This window comes from Salvia hispanica, chromosome 2 (genome assembly GCF_029641045.1).
Source record: "Salvia hispanica isolate PSC_SH4W2 chromosome 2, Shi_PSC_v1, whole genome shotgun sequence".
In the NCBI taxonomy this organism is placed as follows: domain Eukaryota; kingdom Viridiplantae; phylum Streptophyta; class Magnoliopsida; order Lamiales; family Lamiaceae; genus Salvia; species Salvia hispanica.
Genome location: NC_142693.1, coordinates 25,431,122 through 25,450,164, shown reverse-complemented (window position 1 = coordinate 25,450,164; position 19,043 = coordinate 25,431,122). Strand labels below are relative to the sequence as shown.

Sequence of the window (19,043 nt, the reverse complement as noted above, 5' to 3'; positions counted from 1 at the left end):
GAATCGAAGAAAATCAGAGGGAGACACAGATGCTGTCGGAGTGCGCGTCGGCAGCGATCGCGTTCATGGCGCACTGCAATTGTGGGGGTTTTGGAAGGTGGAGGGGCAGACGTAGAAGGAGCTTGCCGAGGAGCGTGCACTCACGCGGTGCAAGCTTCAATCTGCGCAAGGAGATGGCTGATGGAGATGCAAACATCTCCGGCGTTGTCCCGACGACAGCGGGGTAGAGTCTTCTTGAAGAGCTCGACAAGGAAGAGTAGCAAGGGTGTGGTGTCCATAAGAGATGGCTGATGTGGAATTCTAATTTATTACTCCCTCCGTCCCGGCTAAGATGACGCATTCCTTAGCCGGCACGGGATTTTAGGAGTTATTGATTAATGTGTTTAATTGGAGAGAGAAAGGTGGGTGGAAGTGTTAAAATAGAGAGAGAAAGAAAGATGAATATTTTAATAGGGGTGAGAAAATGTGGTTGAGTGTATTAATTGGAGAGAGAAAGTTTCCAAAAAAGGAAATGTGTCATCTTAGTTGGGACAAACTAAAAAGGAAAACGTGTCATCTTAAGTGGGATGGAGGGAGTAGTATTTTATTAGTTGATATATATATATGTTGGTGTAGTTTTGATTGCCACATGAGCTTTAATTTGCCACATGTATTTTGATTTTGAATATTGGGGAAAAATCAAAAACATCAAAAGTTCATGAATTTATATTCAAATTTTATAGGCTAGAAACCCAAATATAAATTTAATTAGGTTAAAGAATTCCCTTCCACCTTCTCTTATATATTCTCTAATCTCAACTTTTTCTTTCTGCCTCCATATATGAGTAACCTCCATCTTCTTTGGTAATCTTTTCTAGCTCTTCCTTTGTTATACGTCGGCGTCATTTTTTTCCTCTAGTCAGTTTGCTTCCGTTCGTTGGTAAGAACTTATAACAAAATCAATCACATATCTTATAACTTTGTCTTTGACCTCAAGAGTTCATGATATAAAACTATGCAAGAAGTCCATTATTCAAAATCACAATATTACAAAAGTCCATGACTATAAAATTTTACTCCATACGTCCATGAAAATTCGTCCCGGTTTGACCGTGCACGAGTTTTAAGAAATGTAATGGAAAGTGAGTTGAAAAAGTTAGTGGATTGTGGGTCCTACTACTATCGTGGATTAATGGAAATGTAAAAGTGAAATGGGATAAATTTTGGGGGACGGACGAAAATAGAAAAATGGGACAAATTTTAATGGACGGAGGGAGTACAAAATACTCTCCAATTTCAAAACCAAATGCATTTCCTCTGTTAGTTTGGATCACTCGCCAACCATCCTTCTTATTTTTTATCGTTGGAATTGTTGGAAGAAGTTGTTTTGTGAATGGGTATTTATAGAGACTTGTTATATGTTTTATTTCATATACTGCAATAATTGTGGCCAATTAACGTTTAAATTTGCATTATTTTCCATTACAACATTAAATTCAATCAAGTCAATGAATAATTCTAATTATTGTATATACTAATGCGCAAGTATGCGTTATGTTAATTACTTGTGTATACGAAGAGGGGGTTGCGTTAGTGTGCTAACTAATTTGTCGTAAAAACTAATAACTTTCAATTCTATGTATTAAAATTATCAACACAAAGACATAATTATATCAATACAGATTTGTGTTAAAATGACAACCCCTCTTAAAATGACACTGTGACACCACTTATACAACAATATTATAAACGCTACACAGCAATATTACAAACACTACACAACAATCTATAGATTGATGTATAGTGTGTCGGATATTGCTGGACAAGAAATATTGCTGTATAAAGACCAGCAAATTGCTGGCCGTCTTTTTCAGTTTTTTTTTTCCACGTGGCAGCTTATTATTCGTCCACGTATACAAATGATTGGCTAGGAATGGTGGTATGGTGTTATTTTAAGGGATGGTGGCACCCTAACATGCCCCTACCAATACAACATGCAAATTTAAATATCAACACAAAAACATAAGTTCGTCAACACAAGAATATTTATAAATTTATGTCCTTGTGTTGATATTTTTTACATACAAAATTGATACTTAGTTATTACTACCTCTGTTCCCCAAATTTTGACACACTTTGACCGGACACGGGTTTTAAGAAATGTAATGGAAAGTGAGTTGAAAAGTTGGTGGGATGTGGGTCCTACTTTTAAAGTATTAGTTTTATAATAAAATGTGGGTAGGAATGCGTTAGTGGAATATGAGGTCCACTACCAAAAATAGTAAAAAGTGAAGTGTGTCAAATTTTCAGGGACGGACCGAAATAGTAAACTGTGTCAAAATTTAGGGAACGAAGATAGTAGTTATTACTATAAATTAGTGAGTATTTGATCACACACGTATGAAGAAGGGATGAAATTATATAGTAACAACATTAAATTAATTTAAATTTGCATTATTTTCTCTTGCATTATTTTCTCATCCATGACTAAAAAATAATCACTTATGTATAAGTTTTCCTCATTATCGGTTACATACATCAAATTCGACTAAATGGTATAGTGCTCTATTCATTAGGTAACTGCCATATTAATTATTGTTTATTTTATTGCTTAATTAGTCCAAAATTTGTCAATATTCAAATTCGTAATAAAAAATTCATAAATATTCAAAATGTTGGCCAAAATTCACTTTTTATATATGTATAGATTAGACCGGCATCTTTACAATGCAGAATGATAGTTATAATTAAATGAAAAACAAAACATAATCAAAGCAAAAATAATGATCTTTGTCCAATACTCCCACATTTGGCGAGTTGGCTTGATTTTCGGCTGGGTCGGGCCATATCTTTGTGATTTGTGGCCCGATCCCTCCTAACTTGATAAATTATATGGTTATCTCATGGGCTTGGGATAATCTTTATTTTGAATTGGCCGGGTTAAATTATGCTCTTGTTAGTCTAAACACAAATAGATGAAGAATAATTCAAACAATACAACGTTTGGATGATTCGGGTCACCACGATAACATGATAAATATGTATCATTATTGATTATCTTACTAAAACAAATATCCATCATCTGCTATTAAAACAAACACCAAACCCTATTCAAAAGATGCAACAAAATAATATATATATATATATATATATATATACTATACTATATATATATATATAGATAGGGTTGTGCTAAAATGACAACACCATTTAATATAACACCATACCACCATTAGGGGCCCTAGGATCTGGAAATCCGACCGTTGCTAAGCTGCCATGTGGCAGCTCTTTTTATTTTGTTTAATCAAATTAAAAGGCTGAAGGGCAAATTGGGAAATCTCTTTATAATTTGATACAGAAACAGATTCACGCTACCCTTCTTTCCTTCGATTCTCAAAGATTTTCGTTTCTGCATTTGTCGCTAGATTTCTTCAAATTTTCAACCAATTTCGATTTTGATTCACGATTCTGCAATATCTATCGCCAAATTTCACCCAGCATGTTTAATCCAGTTTGAGTTCATCTCAATTTGACCAATTCAATGACACGAGCTGTGCGATTAATCTCAGTTTTTTCAACCAATTTCGATTTTGATTCACGATTCTGCAATATCTATCGCCAAATTTCACCCAACATGTTTAATCCAGTTTGAGTTCATCTCAATTTGACCAATTCAATGACACGAGCTGTGCGATTCATCTCATTTTGATCTCTGCAATCATTCTGTTATTTTTGCAATCCATTCCATAAATTCGTTCAAATATGGGTGAATCAATTATCGATTTTGATCTGGATGTTTTTCCAGCAGGTGGATTTCGTCATTACCTCAATTCTCGATCAATTTTTCATGTGTTTTCTGTCGCACTATGGATTATTGTCATATTTAGTGATGGATTGTTTGCCAATTTTGTCAGATTGAAGAGTATTTTGTGATTTTGATTGTAGGGAAAGTTTTTGTTGAATGTTGCTTTGTTTCTGATTCTGTTTCGTATGATTTGTTGTTTTACGTATTACATCTTGCTGTTTTGTTATATGGTTGCATAGTTTGTTCTATTTGTTGTTTCTGATTGTGTTTTGTTATATTTTAATTGCCTAGTTATGTTTTGTTATATTCTGATTATGTAGTACTAATTGTTCTGTTTGCTCATTCTGATTCTGTTTAATAGTTTTAGTAATTGCTGTCATATTGCTGTCAGATTTTCGTATGCAATAATTGTTGGTTTATGTGTATCACATTGCTGTTCACCTTATCGTTTATTGCAGTCAATTGTATCTGAACTAATTTGCCTCATGTTTTATCTTTTTATCCAGTTGCATGTGTGCCAGCATGCCCCGACGAACTCCGTCCTTATGTTGGTAAGAAATTCCATTCATTAGATGAGGGTATTGCCTTTTATGAAGCTTATGGTCGTGAAACTGGTTTTGATGTGCGTAAACGTGGAATCAAATCTACTAGAGATGTTGTTACGTGGCAATATCTTGTTTGTAACATAGAGGGATTGAAGGTGGGGATTGAAATGGATGAGATGCATGCACAAGAGGGTTTTATAACCAAACGTAGACGCACATCCAAAAGGTGTGAATGTAGGGCGCGAATATCACTCAAGTATGTATTTGAGGCTGGATTTTTGGGGTATGTTGTTCAAGAATTTGTGGAAGTTCACAATCATAGTATGATTAAACTTCCGTTTAGACGTTACATGCATATTAACCGTAGGTTGGGTGAAGTACACAGGCGATTCATATGGGACTGCACGAAAGCCAATATTGGACCCACCATGACATTCAAATTCTTGAATGAGTTCTTGGGCGGCTATGACACTGTTGGAATCACCGTGGCAGAACTTAGGAATTATGTCCAAGGTCTGAAAACTTATGTCGAAGGTTCTGATGCACAAATGTTGTTAGATGAAATGGCGAGGAAAAAGAAGGCATATCCTGATTTCACATATCACTATCAGCTTGGGAGTTCAAAAGAGTTGATAGCGCTTTTCTGGTGCGATGCAATATCTAAGCGGAATTATCAACTGTATGGTGATGTTGTCTCCTTCGACTCCACATACAATACCAATAGGTAATGCCTTGTTCTTTTATATATAAATTTTGCATTCCATGTGTTAGGTTTCTGTTTGGATAACATTGTAGATTATGACTCTAATATTTGCAGACTATTGTGTATTATATTGCAGTTTTTGGACTCTAATATTGCAGTCTACCATTTACATGTATGAAACAGGTATTGCATGATATTTTCACCCTTCACGGGCAAGGACAACCATGGAAAGCCAGTCACATTTGGAGCTGCACTCTTATCCAATGAGACCACAGAATCTTATTCTTGGCTCTTCAAGCACTTTTTGGAATCCATGGGTCAAGCTCCTAAGATGATTGTTACCGACCAAGATAGAGGTATGAGAGCAGCTATTCGTGATGTTTTGGTGGATACAAAGCATAGATGGTGCATGTGGCACATTATGCTTAAACTTACCGACAAAATTCCAAGGAGATGTCTAGAAAATGAAGAGTTGAAAAAAGAGATTAGTGCTTGTGTGTGGTCTGAGGTACTAGAGCCGGAAGAGTTTGAAGATTCATGGATGGGGATAATAGAGCGTTATGAGCTTCTTCATGTCGAGTGGTTTGTAACAATGTTTGACGATAGAGAGATGTGGGTCCCTGCCTATTTTAGAGACTTTCTCATGGGGTCTCTTATTAGGACGACGTCTGTTTCCGAGTCTGAGAATAGCTTTTATAAAACATTCACCAGACCTCGCTCCAATCTAGTTCAGTTCATCATGAATTTTGATCATGCCTTGGCTGCACAGAGAAATTCTAGCTCGAAGTTAGATTATATGGATTCAACTAATATACCACCGTTCTCCAGTCAGTTGGTATTAGAAAAGCATGCTGCAACAAAGTACACTGATCACATGTTCAAGAGAGTGCAACGTGAGATAGTGGACGCATTGCACCATTGTAGCACTGATGGTTTGTTGAAAGATGATGTGTTAGAGATCTCCACAATAAAGGACAAGTATAGTAAATCTTGGGTTGTAACCTACACGTCCAGTGAGGATTCGTATTCCTGTTCTTGCAAATTGTTTGGGAGAGAGGGAATTCTTTGTAGTCATATATTTTTGGTTTTCAAGAACAGGTTTTTGAAGGTTATACCTGATAAGTACTTCCATGTGAGGTGGTTGAAGACTACCTTAGCTGATGCTACTCGTGGACCAGCTCGATGTTTGACAGATCCTGAACTTTTATCAGATCCAAACCAACAGTCAACGAATAAAGTTGCTGACATATTTTTCAGTTGCATGAAAAAATTTGATGCTGATAGTGCCATCATTGATTTGTTTTCAGCTGCAATTGATGAGCTTGGGAAGAGTCTTATGACAAGAATCCATGAACCATCTTCAGGAGACAAGGATAAGCCAGTTAAAGATTTCTATTTTGCTGAAAAACCAGCTGTGGTTAGAGTACAGCCACCATCAGTTGTGTCCACCAAAGGTTCGAAAAGTGATTCCAAAAGTCGTTTGGTGTCCGCGAAGGAAAAGGCTATAAAGTTGAACAACAAACCATTGCGTCAAAAAAATGTGGCGAATTTGGTCACCATGACTCTAGGAACTGTGGTCGACAAACGGGAAAATAAATTGTTAGTTCACTTTTACATAATCAGGTTGCAGTCTTATACAGAAGATATTGCAGTATTAGGGTAGATATATTGCAGTCTAATGAAACGATTGCAGACACACTATTTTCTTCTTTCTATTCCTTCATTACTATTAATTTTATACTATTGTTTCCAAGTTGCCTTTTATTCCATTAAATAGTCTAACTTCAATCTTTTTCAATTACAAAATTTTACAGTACTATATTGCAGTCTTATTCAATGAATATTGCTGTGTTACCACAGCAATGTTGCAGTTTACATATTATTGTTACAATTGTTCTTTCTGATGTAGTTTAATAGAACGAGAGTATAGCTAGGTGATACACAACGTTAAAGTCAGTATTCTCTACAACCAAAGCATAATTAGCTTTCAAGTGCTAGGAAAACATCACATGACTTTAAAGAAATGTTCACTCAAATTCCATTAATTTCATTCACTAGATGATTCTTTTAAGTTTCTTTTATGCAAAGTCATGACATTTACACTGCAATAATTTCCCAATAGAACTCCATGCTCTAACTGAATCTCAGATTTCAAATCAAAATAGGTCCTAAACACTTTGTTACACCCAGAAACTAATATGATCTGTATTTAATCTGAAGCATGCAAGCATATTATGAGTAACTGCCATCAAAACAATTATGGATAAAAAGTCAAACCAAATTAAGTCAGTTACATTGTCTACCCCAAAATAAAACTATAAAACTAAATGTTTCAGCACAAGTTCATTCAAACATCCAAGACTTCATGGCAAACATCCAAGACTTCATTGTTGCAGCAGCCTTAGGCCCTATTTTCATTGTGAGGCATGCCAAGATGGTTTGTTCTTGTACTCCGCTACCATATTCTCCACATCAATCGGTCTTGTCTTTTTTGCCTCTGTATACTGATGTGAGGCAAGTCTTGACACACACCTAAAGGCCCTATTGTTGTTGTTATACAGCATTGCTGTACAATATTTGGCTCGAAGAAGCTGCAGAGGCCTTGATTGTTTGTTTGTCAGATCACATTTCCAGTCAGTGACCTTCATGCCCATATAAGTCTCCATATGGCGCATTGCATACAAGCCACAATCTGTAGTGTCTTCTTTAGCACTCCATTTTATTTCTAGAACCTTCACAGTTGCCTTTTGGAGCATGCGACCGTAGCTAGCACAACCATACTTTTCCAGAGTGTAGACAAAGAAATCTATCTGCAATTTATTAAATAAGCATTGTCAAGCTGATGATATTTGCATATTTATATACTGTATATTGCAGAATAACATATATAACATTGCTTGCTTACCAGCCTATAGACTTGGTCGCCATATCTAACCCCAATATCAGCTTCTTCTGATCTAACATTATCTATCACGCAGATTGTTGCTTTCAAGAAATCAAAACAAATCACATAGTAGTGGTCGTTTGCATATATAGGGAAAAAAACCTGGTGCATAATAATGAGCATATTTAATTGCATTCCACTAAGAAACATATTGTAGTTCAATGTATTGATAGTTTATTATCAGACTGTAATTTTCCCATTTGAAGTTTTGGATATACTTCAGCTCATCAATGATTCTTTCATGAAAGACCTCCTTTGTCTGATCATTGCTCCAATCAGTCTTTGGGTCCACAACTGTACCACTCTGCAGCCAAAGAAAATAAGAATTAGGACAACCATACGAGAAGTCTAATATGCATTAAGTGTTTGAGACATACGGAGGTGAAAGTAGACAGAAACAATATGCTGGGTGATGTACGGGACTTGAAATTCTCATTCAAATTTAAGTAACAACTCCACCCATCTATGACTGCAACATGGATCCTTGCATATGGCAGCATTGACATTAGTTGAGCATGATTAATTTTGAAGTTGTTGATGTTGAATACAATCAGCTCCCTGTTACAAAATGTAGGATGTTATCATTCTGTACAATTATTGAATAAATACTTGGTATTAAAAACAATTTTATACGAAAACGTACGTGACATTGATTTCAGTACTCATCATCCAAAAATACAGTTCCCTCTCATCCCCCGTCAGTTTGTTTGACATTGTAACTGCACGCACAGCATAAGGAGATTTGATCGCATCACTTACTTTATGTTTTGTCTTGTTACGGGTGTAGATTGTTTTTTGTCCCTGTTGGAAATTACAGCAAACAATATTACAATTATTAAACTTAAGAATGCATAGTATAATTTGGCAAGATGCATTATATACATGTTCCTCCTTTTCTTTGGAAGGATCATTCACATTTGATGCAGCATCAGTGATACGCCCGGATTTTGCACTGTTTTAAGGCCATTATTTGGTCCGTTTTTGTTATCAAAATCACTCTACATGTCCATTATTTGCATATTCTATACATTTTGGTATTTTGACGTGTTTTGTGAGAAATGTGCATATTTGAGCCGAAAAGGGGAGTAAAAACGCATAGTCTGGAAATCTGGAGTCATACGGCGACCAGCGACCGCCGCGAAGTTGTACGGCGACCGCCGGCGCCCGACGGTCAGAGCTATGTGGCGGCCCGCCTCGGAAATTTACTTTAGGAGAAGAGTCTCGCCCGGCGACCGCCGGAGGACATGTGGCGGTCCGCCACCGAAGGGTCAGAGTCTCTGGACTCCAACGCGGCGACCGCCGGCCAAGGTGCGGCGGCCCGCCGGAGAAAGGCGGCGAATCCGACCACCCTAGATTTGCTCCAAGATTTACCAAACTTTGAAGATCTTTTCCTTCTATGATGAGGAATAATCTTCCCCTATAAATAGGACCTCAAGCTTCATCAAAAGGAGTTTTTTCACACAACAAGAACACATTCATAGAGAAAGAGAGTGACTACTTGCAACATTCATAGAGATCAAAAGCTAGAGTACTTCAATTGTGCAAGGAGTTGGAGAAGGATTTCAAGAACATCAAGAACGACAAGGATTCAACCTACGGGTTTTATTTGCTTTAGTTTTATGTTCAAATTGTTTTCCCTTCAATCTATGTTTTTAGTTTATTCAGTCATGTGTAACTAAACTCATAGGATTCTAGGGATGTGTTAGTAGCAACTTTGGTTATACAATTCCGTTTTCTATTTAATATCCGTTTTGTTTTTACTTTGTTTCTTCCCTAAGTTAATCATGATGCTTCATAATTGAGTGACACAATTATGTATGATTCAATACAACTTGCTTCATAACTGTGACAGAGTTCTAGCGAGTTAGATCCACTTAGTAGACACTACAGTTAGCTTCCTTTAAAACGGCACTGTTAATTGAGAGTGAGGACTTTTCAAGGGTCTTAGGAGCTTTTTGGAGTTACGTGTTAGGATTGACAACCCTAATGTTAGTAATCAACGTTTGTATCGCATGAGCATAAGCTAGGTGACTCGTCCTTTCAAAGTATTAACTGTGCTAGGGTATTGTAGTTTGGAATTTGTATAACCATAAAAGTGAAAGCACATCCCTGGAATTCCCCTTATCTCTATACTTTTCTCTCCGTGATTTGCTTGCATTTAGTTGTTTACTGTTTTTAATATTTACTGTTTTCAAAAGTTTCCAAAAATTCTTGTTTCTCCAGATAGTAATTGAGTTCTAGTAGAAGATAGACACTTTGTGTACATCTTCCCCGTGTTCGATACCCGGTACTAACCTTTTGCTATACTATACCTACTCTGTATACTTGCAGGTATTTATAGTGCAAATAAAAAGTGCATCAAGTTTTTGGCGCCGCTGCCGGGGAAGACAATTCACTTTGGAGTGATATCTTCAAACGATAATTTTACTACTTTGGATTTTTATTGCTTTTTGTTTTATTTTTTTTTTGTTTTCGAGTCTTGCAGGTTTTGTATGCGAACGCGTTCTGGGAAGTACATCTTAGAGCCGCTTGATTTAGAACTTGAAAGAACTCGTAGAGTAATAAGAAGTGAAAAAGGATCAGGAACAATGGGTGACCGAACAGATATTGAGAAGCTGCAGGAGATGGTGAAGTTGCTGATGGATGAGAGAGATGCGGAGAGAGCAGCCCGAGAAGCCATGGAAAAGAAGAACAGAGAAACATTACCTGTGATGAACATGTTCAATCATGGGAATATGATCACTTTTCCTAACGGCCCTCGTATTGATGCTAACAATTTTGAGTTACGCATGCCCCTTATCCAAAGGGTCGAGCAAACTCCTTTTGCAGGTAGGGCGACTGAAGATGCTAACCGCCATCTCTCCAAATTCGTGGAAATCGCAAACACTTTGAAATTAAATGGTGTCGACGACGATGCCATATGGGTAAGACTTTTTCCATTCTCATTGATTGATTCTGCTAAGGAGTGGTTTGAGTGTATGCCACCAGAAAAGGTCTCCACATGGAAGGACATCGTAGCTACCTTCCTCGACAAATACTACCCGCCAGGCACTATTTTGAAGGTCAAAAGTGAGATCTTTCAGTTCACACAAGGCCATGACGAGCCCCTCTATGAGGCATTTGCTCGTTTCAAAGCTCTTCTTCGAAAGTGCCCAAACCATGGTTTTTCCATAGACCATCAGGTAGGAATCCTCTATAATGGATTTAATGAAAAAATATGTGCTATGCTTGATTCAGGGGCAAATGGAGGATTTCTAAGAAAGACAGGAGAGGATGCCATGGCGGTGATCGAGGAGTTCGCCACCAACAGTCGGGGGTGGTCGAAGGAAAGGCATGCCACGAGAAGAGTAGCAGCCATAGAAGAGGCCGAAGAAAGTTCTTTTGCTAAGGAGTTAGCAGAACTTAGAGTCAGGATTGATCAAATGGACATCTCGAGGAAGGAAGATCCAATTCCGGCAACTTCCATAGTGGCGGTCAAGGCACCCGAAACTGCCATATCAACTGTGGAAGAAATCAACTACGTGCAAGGAGGCGGTCCCAGAAACTACAATAACAATAATCGCCCTAATCAGGGGGGCGGTAATTTCAATAATTATAATGGGAACCGTCCGCACCCAAATCTTTCTTATTCTAACAATAATTACTTGCAACCCCCTGCAGGATTTAATGTTAGCAAAGGAGGAGTGGTTGAGCCGATGAAGAAGGAAGACAAGTATGAACAAGGAATCACGAAGATTTTGGAGGTAATTACGCAAGATAGGAAGATTAATGACACCAAGATCGGAGTGGTCGAAGCAAGGATAAACAACCTCGAGCAAGGAATGAACACAATCTCGGCAGCTGTAACCAATATTACCAATCAAATGGAGCAAATTCAGAAGAAGTTAGATGAGGATAGAGCAAAGGCAGCAGCAAGAGTGGATGATATTAACAAGAAGTGGGTGGCAAAGCAGAAATCTGGGGACTGCCCAGACGCCGGCGGACCGCCGAACACCCCGCAGCGGCCCGCCACTGAGACGGCAGAGTCAACCACGCAGGACTGCCCAGTCGCCGGCGGACCGCCGCACACCCCGCAGCGGCCCGCCACCAAGAAGGCAGAATCGTCCACTAAGCAGGAGCTTGTGCGGCACAACGGGATTGTACTCCCTTTTCAGCCAAAGAGGAAGTTCAAGCTTGAAGAGCAGTTCAAGCAATTCCTTAACATGTTTTGCAAAGTCCATACTAACATTCCACTTGTTGAATCGTTGCAGGAGATACCAAAGTATGCGAAGCTACTAAGGGAGGCGGTAATGAGGAAAAAAAAGCCGACTAAAGCCGACCTTAAGCTACCGCATCATTGCAGCGAGATCATCCAAAAGGAAAGGGCAGTGAAGCAAAGAGATCCGGGCCAGTTCATCATTAGGTGCTGAATTGGAGAAGGGAAGGTTGACAAAGCACTGTGCGACTTAGGATCGTCCATCAATCTCATGCCACTGAAGTACTACGAAAAGCTCAACATCGGGCCACTCAAATCTTCAGATGTAACACTCAGGTTGGCCGATAACTCGTCCATCAAGACTGTAGGTATGATTGAGGATGTCTTAGTTAAAGTTGATGATTTTATTTTTCCTGCCGACTTTATTGTGCTTGACATGAAAGTAGACAAGAACGTCCCTCTAATCTTAGGGAGAGATTTTCTTGCCACTTGCAAAGCTTTGATTGATGTAGGTCGTGGCGAGATCACAATCAGTGATAATCATGGTCAATCCACCTATAAGATCGAGAGCGAGATGCTAAAGTTTGAGGAGGCAAAGCGGGCAAAAATGGAACAACAGTGCAGAGCAGTCATGGCTACCGACTTGACCAAGTCCAAAGATCCCTTTGAAGCGGAGGATCCTTCTACCTCCACTATCTACATTGTCAAAGAGGTAAGACACTCTTCTAAAAAGGGTGATGCTAATTCTTCTACATCTGCTCCACAGAAGAAGAAACAGAAGAGAAAGAAAACACCCAAAGAGGACCCCGAGATATACGTCATCAAAACGAAAGAGGGGAAGTACAAGTGGTGGAAGAAGCTAGGGACCAAATTGCTCCCTATGCCAATTTTCAACACTCGAGTTATTGATCCGCCCAACTAGTGGGCCACTTCAAGTCGAGCTAACGACTTTAACAAAAGCGCTTATTGGGAGGCAACCCAATTTTCTTTTACTTTTTTTATTTTCTCGTTTTTTTTATGTTCTGTTAAAAAAAAAAAATATTTGGTGGCGGTCGCCGCACTTAAAGCACGGCGGTCGCCACACGTGTGTTAACATGTGCAGGAAGGATCGGGCCTAGGGCAGGCTTAGGGCGGGCCAGAGTAACCGCTGCACGGGCCGCGGCGGCCCGCCAGGATTGCTGTTTACGAAGGCCCGTGTGGCGGCCCGCCACAAGAGACGCGGCGGTCGCCACACGCAGTCCAGAGGCGGGATTTCCACCATAAAAGGTATGTTTTCCATTCCTTTTCACATTCCTTCTCAAATTCCTTCCCTGCACACAACCCCCACCTATATAAATCACCAAATTCACACACCCACACTATCATTCTCTCAATTCTCTCAAAGTCTAGAGCTCTTCTTCTACAAATTCTCTCCACAAAAAGGTATGAATCCTAACTCAATTTCTGGGTTTTTCTTTACTTCTTCCATGGATTGTGCTTTATTTTGGGTGAATTGTTCGGTAGAATCTCTTAATTCATGATGGGGGATGATTATGTGTATGAATTTTTGAATTCTATGGTTTAAAATTTGCTTGGTTGGTGATTATTAAGTTGTGAATGATGATTCTCTCTTGGTTTTTAGAGTTTAAAAGTAGCAATCATGTTCATAGCATTGTGAGGCTATTATTACTTCCATGAATTGCAATATTTGTGATTTTGTAGAGATTGTTGGTTTTTATGGATATTTGGTTGATACGTCTCTGCATGGGGGATGAATTCACGTTGGGGGATGATTTTTTGTGTCCTAATTTGGTTGTTTTTGCTTAAAATGTTATTATGCTAAAAATTAGGATGCTATTTTACCCAAGCTTGCATATAAGTTCTTATCTCTTGATTTTTACTTGGTTGAATGCAAGTTTGGGGGAACTTTTGATCTCCTACTTGTTGATGCTCTTTTAAGAGTGTAATTTCTTTTGTAGGATAATGGGATCAAAAGGGAAACCGGAGAATGCAAAGAACTTTGGCATTAGCCTTGCCACGGAAGAGCAAAAGGCTATGTGGAAGAAAGTGTCGGCCCGAGAAACGGCACCTTCTAGATATCCCCACGATTTCCCTCTCCAAACTTTGGGGATCATGGAGGATTTTTGGAAGTTGTGCGACGTGGGTGATGGGAATGGCCTCGTCTACATGTTCCAAAGGAAGTGGCCATCGTTTCGAAAGTATACTCTCGAGTTCCTCAGCTCGCTAAAGGTTACTAAGGATCGCCGCCAAAATTTTCCACTTAGCATCGATTTCCGCCTAGGGAACCGTTGGCACTCGCTCACCATGGAAGAGCTTAGTGGGATCTTCCATTGCTTCGACCCCAACCCCGAAGAGGACAATGAATATGAATTTTCCGAGGTTTGGGGGGCGATGACAAATGAGCAAGAGCATGCAGCGGGCTATGCCAAGTCTTCATCAATTCGCAACCCCGTCTTGAGGTACCTCCATCGTGCTATGACTCAGCTTATGTTTGCTCGTATCGATGGGGGAAGTGTCTCCCAAACGGAGCTCAACGTGATGTGGTGCCTACTCAACAAGAAGGGAATCGATTATGGGACCCTCTTTACTTACTATGTGGATAGGATCACGAAGAAAGACGGGGGCGTCATTTGTTGTGGGGGATTGATTACAGCAATTGGCGAACATTTGGGGGTCTCTTTTGCCGGTATGACGGAGGATGGTGGAGAAAAGTTTATCACTTATGAGGTGCTATTTTCAGTGGGGCTTTTGAAGACCGATCATTGGGGTCAAGGGTATTTTATGCAAGTAGCGGGGGATCACTTTCCCGTTCCACTCCCGCAATTGACCAAGGTCGATGTTTGGGCAAACCAAGCCAATTGGAAGCTCGACACACCCGCCCACCGGAGAGCTATCGAGGCTAACCCCGTCAATGAGGAATTTAGAAAGAGGAACATTCCCTCTCGTATTCCTCAATTTGAGCCCGATGAGGATTTCGCATTTGATGCCATTGATAACTATGAAGAAGGCGCGGAGCATTCACAAGCTCAAAGGAGTGCAGCACCGCCACCACCGCAATCCCAACCACGACGAGAAGAGGAAGAAGAAGAGGAAGTGGAAGGACATCGCCGCCGGACAAGAGCGAACCGCCGCCGCGAGAGGCCAAATCCGGAAGAGGAGTTTCAAGTCATCACCTCCGCCCAATTAGGAGAAATTTTGTCCTATATGCAAAACATGTCCAACGCTTGGGACAATCGATGGGCGGAGCAACAAGCGGAGAATGCCTACAACCGCCAAGGGTGGACGGCTCAAGGCGATTGGCGCACGGCGGAGCAAGAATTTTGGGAGCAACAACGTTTGGAAGACGTTCATCGGCGTCAACAATATGAAGAGCTCCGAAGGATGGCCGCCGAAGCTAGAGAGGAACGAGAGACAATGAGGAGTGATATTACGTACCTCGTTGGAGCTTTCGAGGATCTTAGCGCCCGTTTCCCTCCACCTCCTCAAGATTGAAGAAGTCAAGCTCGATGACTTTAAATGAGCATTTGTACCATGTTTTTGGATATTTTTGAGACGATTTATTTCCTTGTTTTAACAATTTTTGCTTTAATTTTATGTATTTTTGGTTTTGGTTTAATTTTGTGCTTTGCAAAAATTTTCGCAGGTTCTGACCTCTCCGTGGCGACCGCCGCAAGCTCTGCGGCGGTCCGCCACCTGAATGCTGGAAAGCATCTTTGACGTGCGGCGACCCCCGAACAGCTGCGGCGGACCGCCACCTGGGCACAAATTTCCAGCGCGATTTTTCGAAATTCTTCGAATTTTCGCCCCGCTCAACCTCTACGCGAAATTTTTCAGGGTACGTTTTTTTTTCAATAGTATACTCACGTCCCTACCGACTCTACAAACTTATTTTACACTTTGTTGTAAATAAGTTTGGGGGGATGAAGTGGTGGACCGTGAGTTTAGGGTTTTCTTTTTGTTGTTAGTTTGTTTTTGCTTTAATTTTCCAAAAACCCGTAGGAGATTTTTGTGTTCTAAAAATGTTTTCTTGAATCCATGTCATGAACATAACATGAAGAACTTAGAAACACGCATGCTTAGGGACACATTAGACCGAGTTGCCAATGATATTATATTCCATCTATGTTTAAGTGTGGCTTAACGTTTTGATATGACGGTTGGGTGAAATGATGCATAATTAGTGAATTGCTTGTTCGCCTTGAATCGTGCTTTTACCTTGTGAGATTTGAGCCTTAAATTCTTTCCTGTGTGATTTATCTGTATGCATGTATATGTTTCTAGAACTTGCTCCTAGTCTGCCTAAGTTTACATAGTGTTTAAGTTGATTTAGGAGGATGTTAGGCCGTCTTTTCTTAGCTACTTTTATATCCAAAATTTTCGACCCTCTCAAATTTTTCCTTTGGAGCCAATTTTGAGGCTTTGAGCCTTTTCTTTGGAAGCCAAAATAAATGGGGGGACAATTCCTTGGGTTAGTATAGTTTTTGTTATCTTCTTTTATAAAAGAATTAGAGAGATAAGGAGGAAAGTATAAAAAGTAGTGTGCTTAATATTAAGAAAGTACAAGTTGTGAAATTGAGAAAAATTCCAAATATGTGCTTGATCTTAGAAAAAAAAAAGAAAGGATGTGTAAAAAAAAAAAAAAAAAAAGAGAAAAAAAAAAAGAAAAAAAATTGTGTGAAAGGTTGTGAAAAGAAAATAAAATCAAAGGATTGAGAGTAAATTGAAGGAGAAAAATAAAGTGTTAGAAGTGCCTTAAGTTTTAGAAAAGTGGAGTCATCTTAACTCTACTTGGGATATTTTTATATTTGAGTCACTTTTTAGCCAAATATTCCTCACCTACCAAAGAGCCTACGTTACAACCGAAAAGAAAGACCTTTCGGACTTTTGATGCTTAATCACATTGAGTAGAGGAGGGATTAGACTTTGAGCAAGCCTATGGTAAACTTTGCATGATGCATGATTTGAGTGATTTACACTTTACCTTTATACACTTTGAGAGTGAGAGAAAGAACACTTCCCATCTTTGGAAGTTTGCCACATGTGAGTGCTTGAATTCAAGGTGTTCCACGAGTTAGTAATGAAAGTGCACTATTAAGCCTTGCTTGATTTGATTGTGTTAATCCATGCTTAATCTATTCTTTCATCTTTTGAGGCAATTATGACGTCTAGTCCTTGTGCATTCCGTGCATCTATTCTTGTGTCTTTAGTGTTTTGTTCGAGGACAAACAAAAATGTAAGTTTGGGGGAGTTGATACGCCCGGATTTTGCACTGTTTTTTTCAAGGCCATTATTTGGTCCGTTTTTGTTATCAAAATCACTCTACATGTCCATTATTTGCATATTCTATACATTTTGGTATTTTGACGTGTTTTGTGAGAAATGTGCATATTTGAGCCGAAAAGGGGAGTAAAAACGCATAGTCTGGAAATCTGGAGTCAGACGGCGACCAGCGACCGCCGCGAAGTTGTACGGCGCCCGCCGGCGCCCGGCGGTCAGAGCTATGTGGCGGACCGCCTCGGAAATTTACGCTAGGAGAAGAGTCTCGCCCGGCGACCGCCGGAGGACATGTGGCGGTCCGCCACCGAAGGGTCAGAGTCTCTGGACTCCAACGCGGCGACCGCCGGCCAAGGTGCGGCGGCCCGCCGGAGAAAGGCGGCGAATCCGACCAGCCATAGATTTGCTCCAAGATTTACCAAACTTTGAAGATCTTTTCCTTCTATGATGAGGAATAATCTTCCCCTATAAATAGGACCTCAAGCTTCATCAAAAAGAGTTTTTTCACACAACAAGAACACATTCATAGAGAAAGAGAGTGACTACTTGCAACATTCATAGAGATCAAAAGCTAGAGTACTTCAATTGTGCAAGGAGTTGGAGAAGGATTTCAAGAACATCAAGAACGACAAGGATTCAACCTACGGGTTTTATTTGCTTTAGTTTTATGTTCAAATTGTTTTCCCTTCAATCTATGTTTTTAGTTTATTCAGTCATGTGTAACTAAACTCATAGGATTCTAGGGATGTGTTAGTAGCAACTTTGGTTATACAATTCCGTTTTCTATTTAATATCCGTTTTGTTTTTACTTTGTTTCTTCCCTAAGTTAATCATGATGCTTCATAATTGAGTGACACAATTATGTATGATTCAATACAACTTGCTTCATAACTGTGACAGAGTTCTAGCGAGTTAGATCCACTTAGTAGACACTACAGTTAGCTTCCTTTAAAACGGCACTGTTAATTGAGAGTGAGGACTTTTCAAGGGTCTTAGGAGCTTTTTGGAGTTACGTGTTAGGATTGACAACCCTAATGTTAGTAATCAACGTTTGTATCGCATGAGCATAAGCTAGGTGACTCGTCCTTTCAAAGTATTAACTGTGCTAGGGTATTGTAGTTTGGAATTTGTATAACCATAAAAGTGAAAGCACATCCCTGGAATTCCCCTTATCTCTATACTTTTCTCTCCGTGATTTGCTTGCATTTAGTTGTTTACTGTTTTTAATATTTACTGTTTTCAAAAGTTTCCAAAAATTCTTGTTTCTCCAGATAGTAATTGAGTTCTAGTAGAAGATAGACACTTTGTACATCTTCCCCGTGTTCGATACCCGGTACTAACCTTTTGCTATACTATACCTACTCTGTATACTTGCAGGTATTTATAGTGCAAATAAAAAGTGCATCAAGTTTTTGGCGCCGCTGCCGGGGAAGACAATTCACTTTGGAGTGATATCTTCAAACGATAATTTTACTACTTTGGATTTTTATTGCTTTTTGTTTTATTTTTTTTTTGTTTTCGAGTCTTGCAGGTTTTGTATGCGAACGCGTTCTGGGAAGTACATCTTAGAGCCGCTTGATTTAGAACTTGAAAGAACT

General features: G+C 39.5%; 1 protein-coding gene and 1 non-coding gene across 2 annotated transcripts; one reads left to right on the top strand and one right to left on the bottom strand.

Annotated features, from left to right (window-relative positions):
• The first annotated feature begins 3,741 nt into the window (after nucleotides 1-3,741).
• On the top strand, nucleotides 3,742-6,695 carry LOC148931916 (protein FAR1-RELATED SEQUENCE 5-like). Its single transcript, XM_089064944.1, has 3 exons — nucleotides 3,742-3,787; nucleotides 4,291-5,053; nucleotides 5,216-6,695. Exons 1-3 carry the CDS (start codon nucleotides 3,742-3,744, stop codon nucleotides 6,693-6,695), a joined length of 2,289 nt encoding a protein of 762 aa, XP_088921070.1.
• Nucleotides 6,696-11,035: 4,340 nt separating this feature from the next.
• LOC148931915 (small nucleolar RNA R71) lies at nucleotides 11,036-11,142 on the bottom strand. Its single transcript, XR_016136095.1, has one exon. It is a non-coding gene; the product is annotated as a small nucleolar RNA R71 (small nucleolar RNA).
• Between the last annotated feature and the right edge of the window lie 7,901 nt (nucleotides 11,143-19,043).

Bases quoted from the DNA above. Each gene is read 5' to 3' on its own strand.
- LOC148931916 (XM_089064944.1), top strand. From the start codon at position 3,742: ATGGGTGAATCAATTATCGATTTTGATCTGGATGTTTTTCCAGCAG. The intron at 3,788-4,290 runs GTGGATTTCGTC...CTTTTTATCCAG, and splicing joins TCTGGATGTTTTTCCAGCAG to TTGCATGTGTGCCAGCATGC. The intron at 5,054-5,215 runs GTAATGCCTTGT...TGTATGAAACAG, and splicing joins TCCACATACAATACCAATAG to GTATTGCATGATATTTTCAC.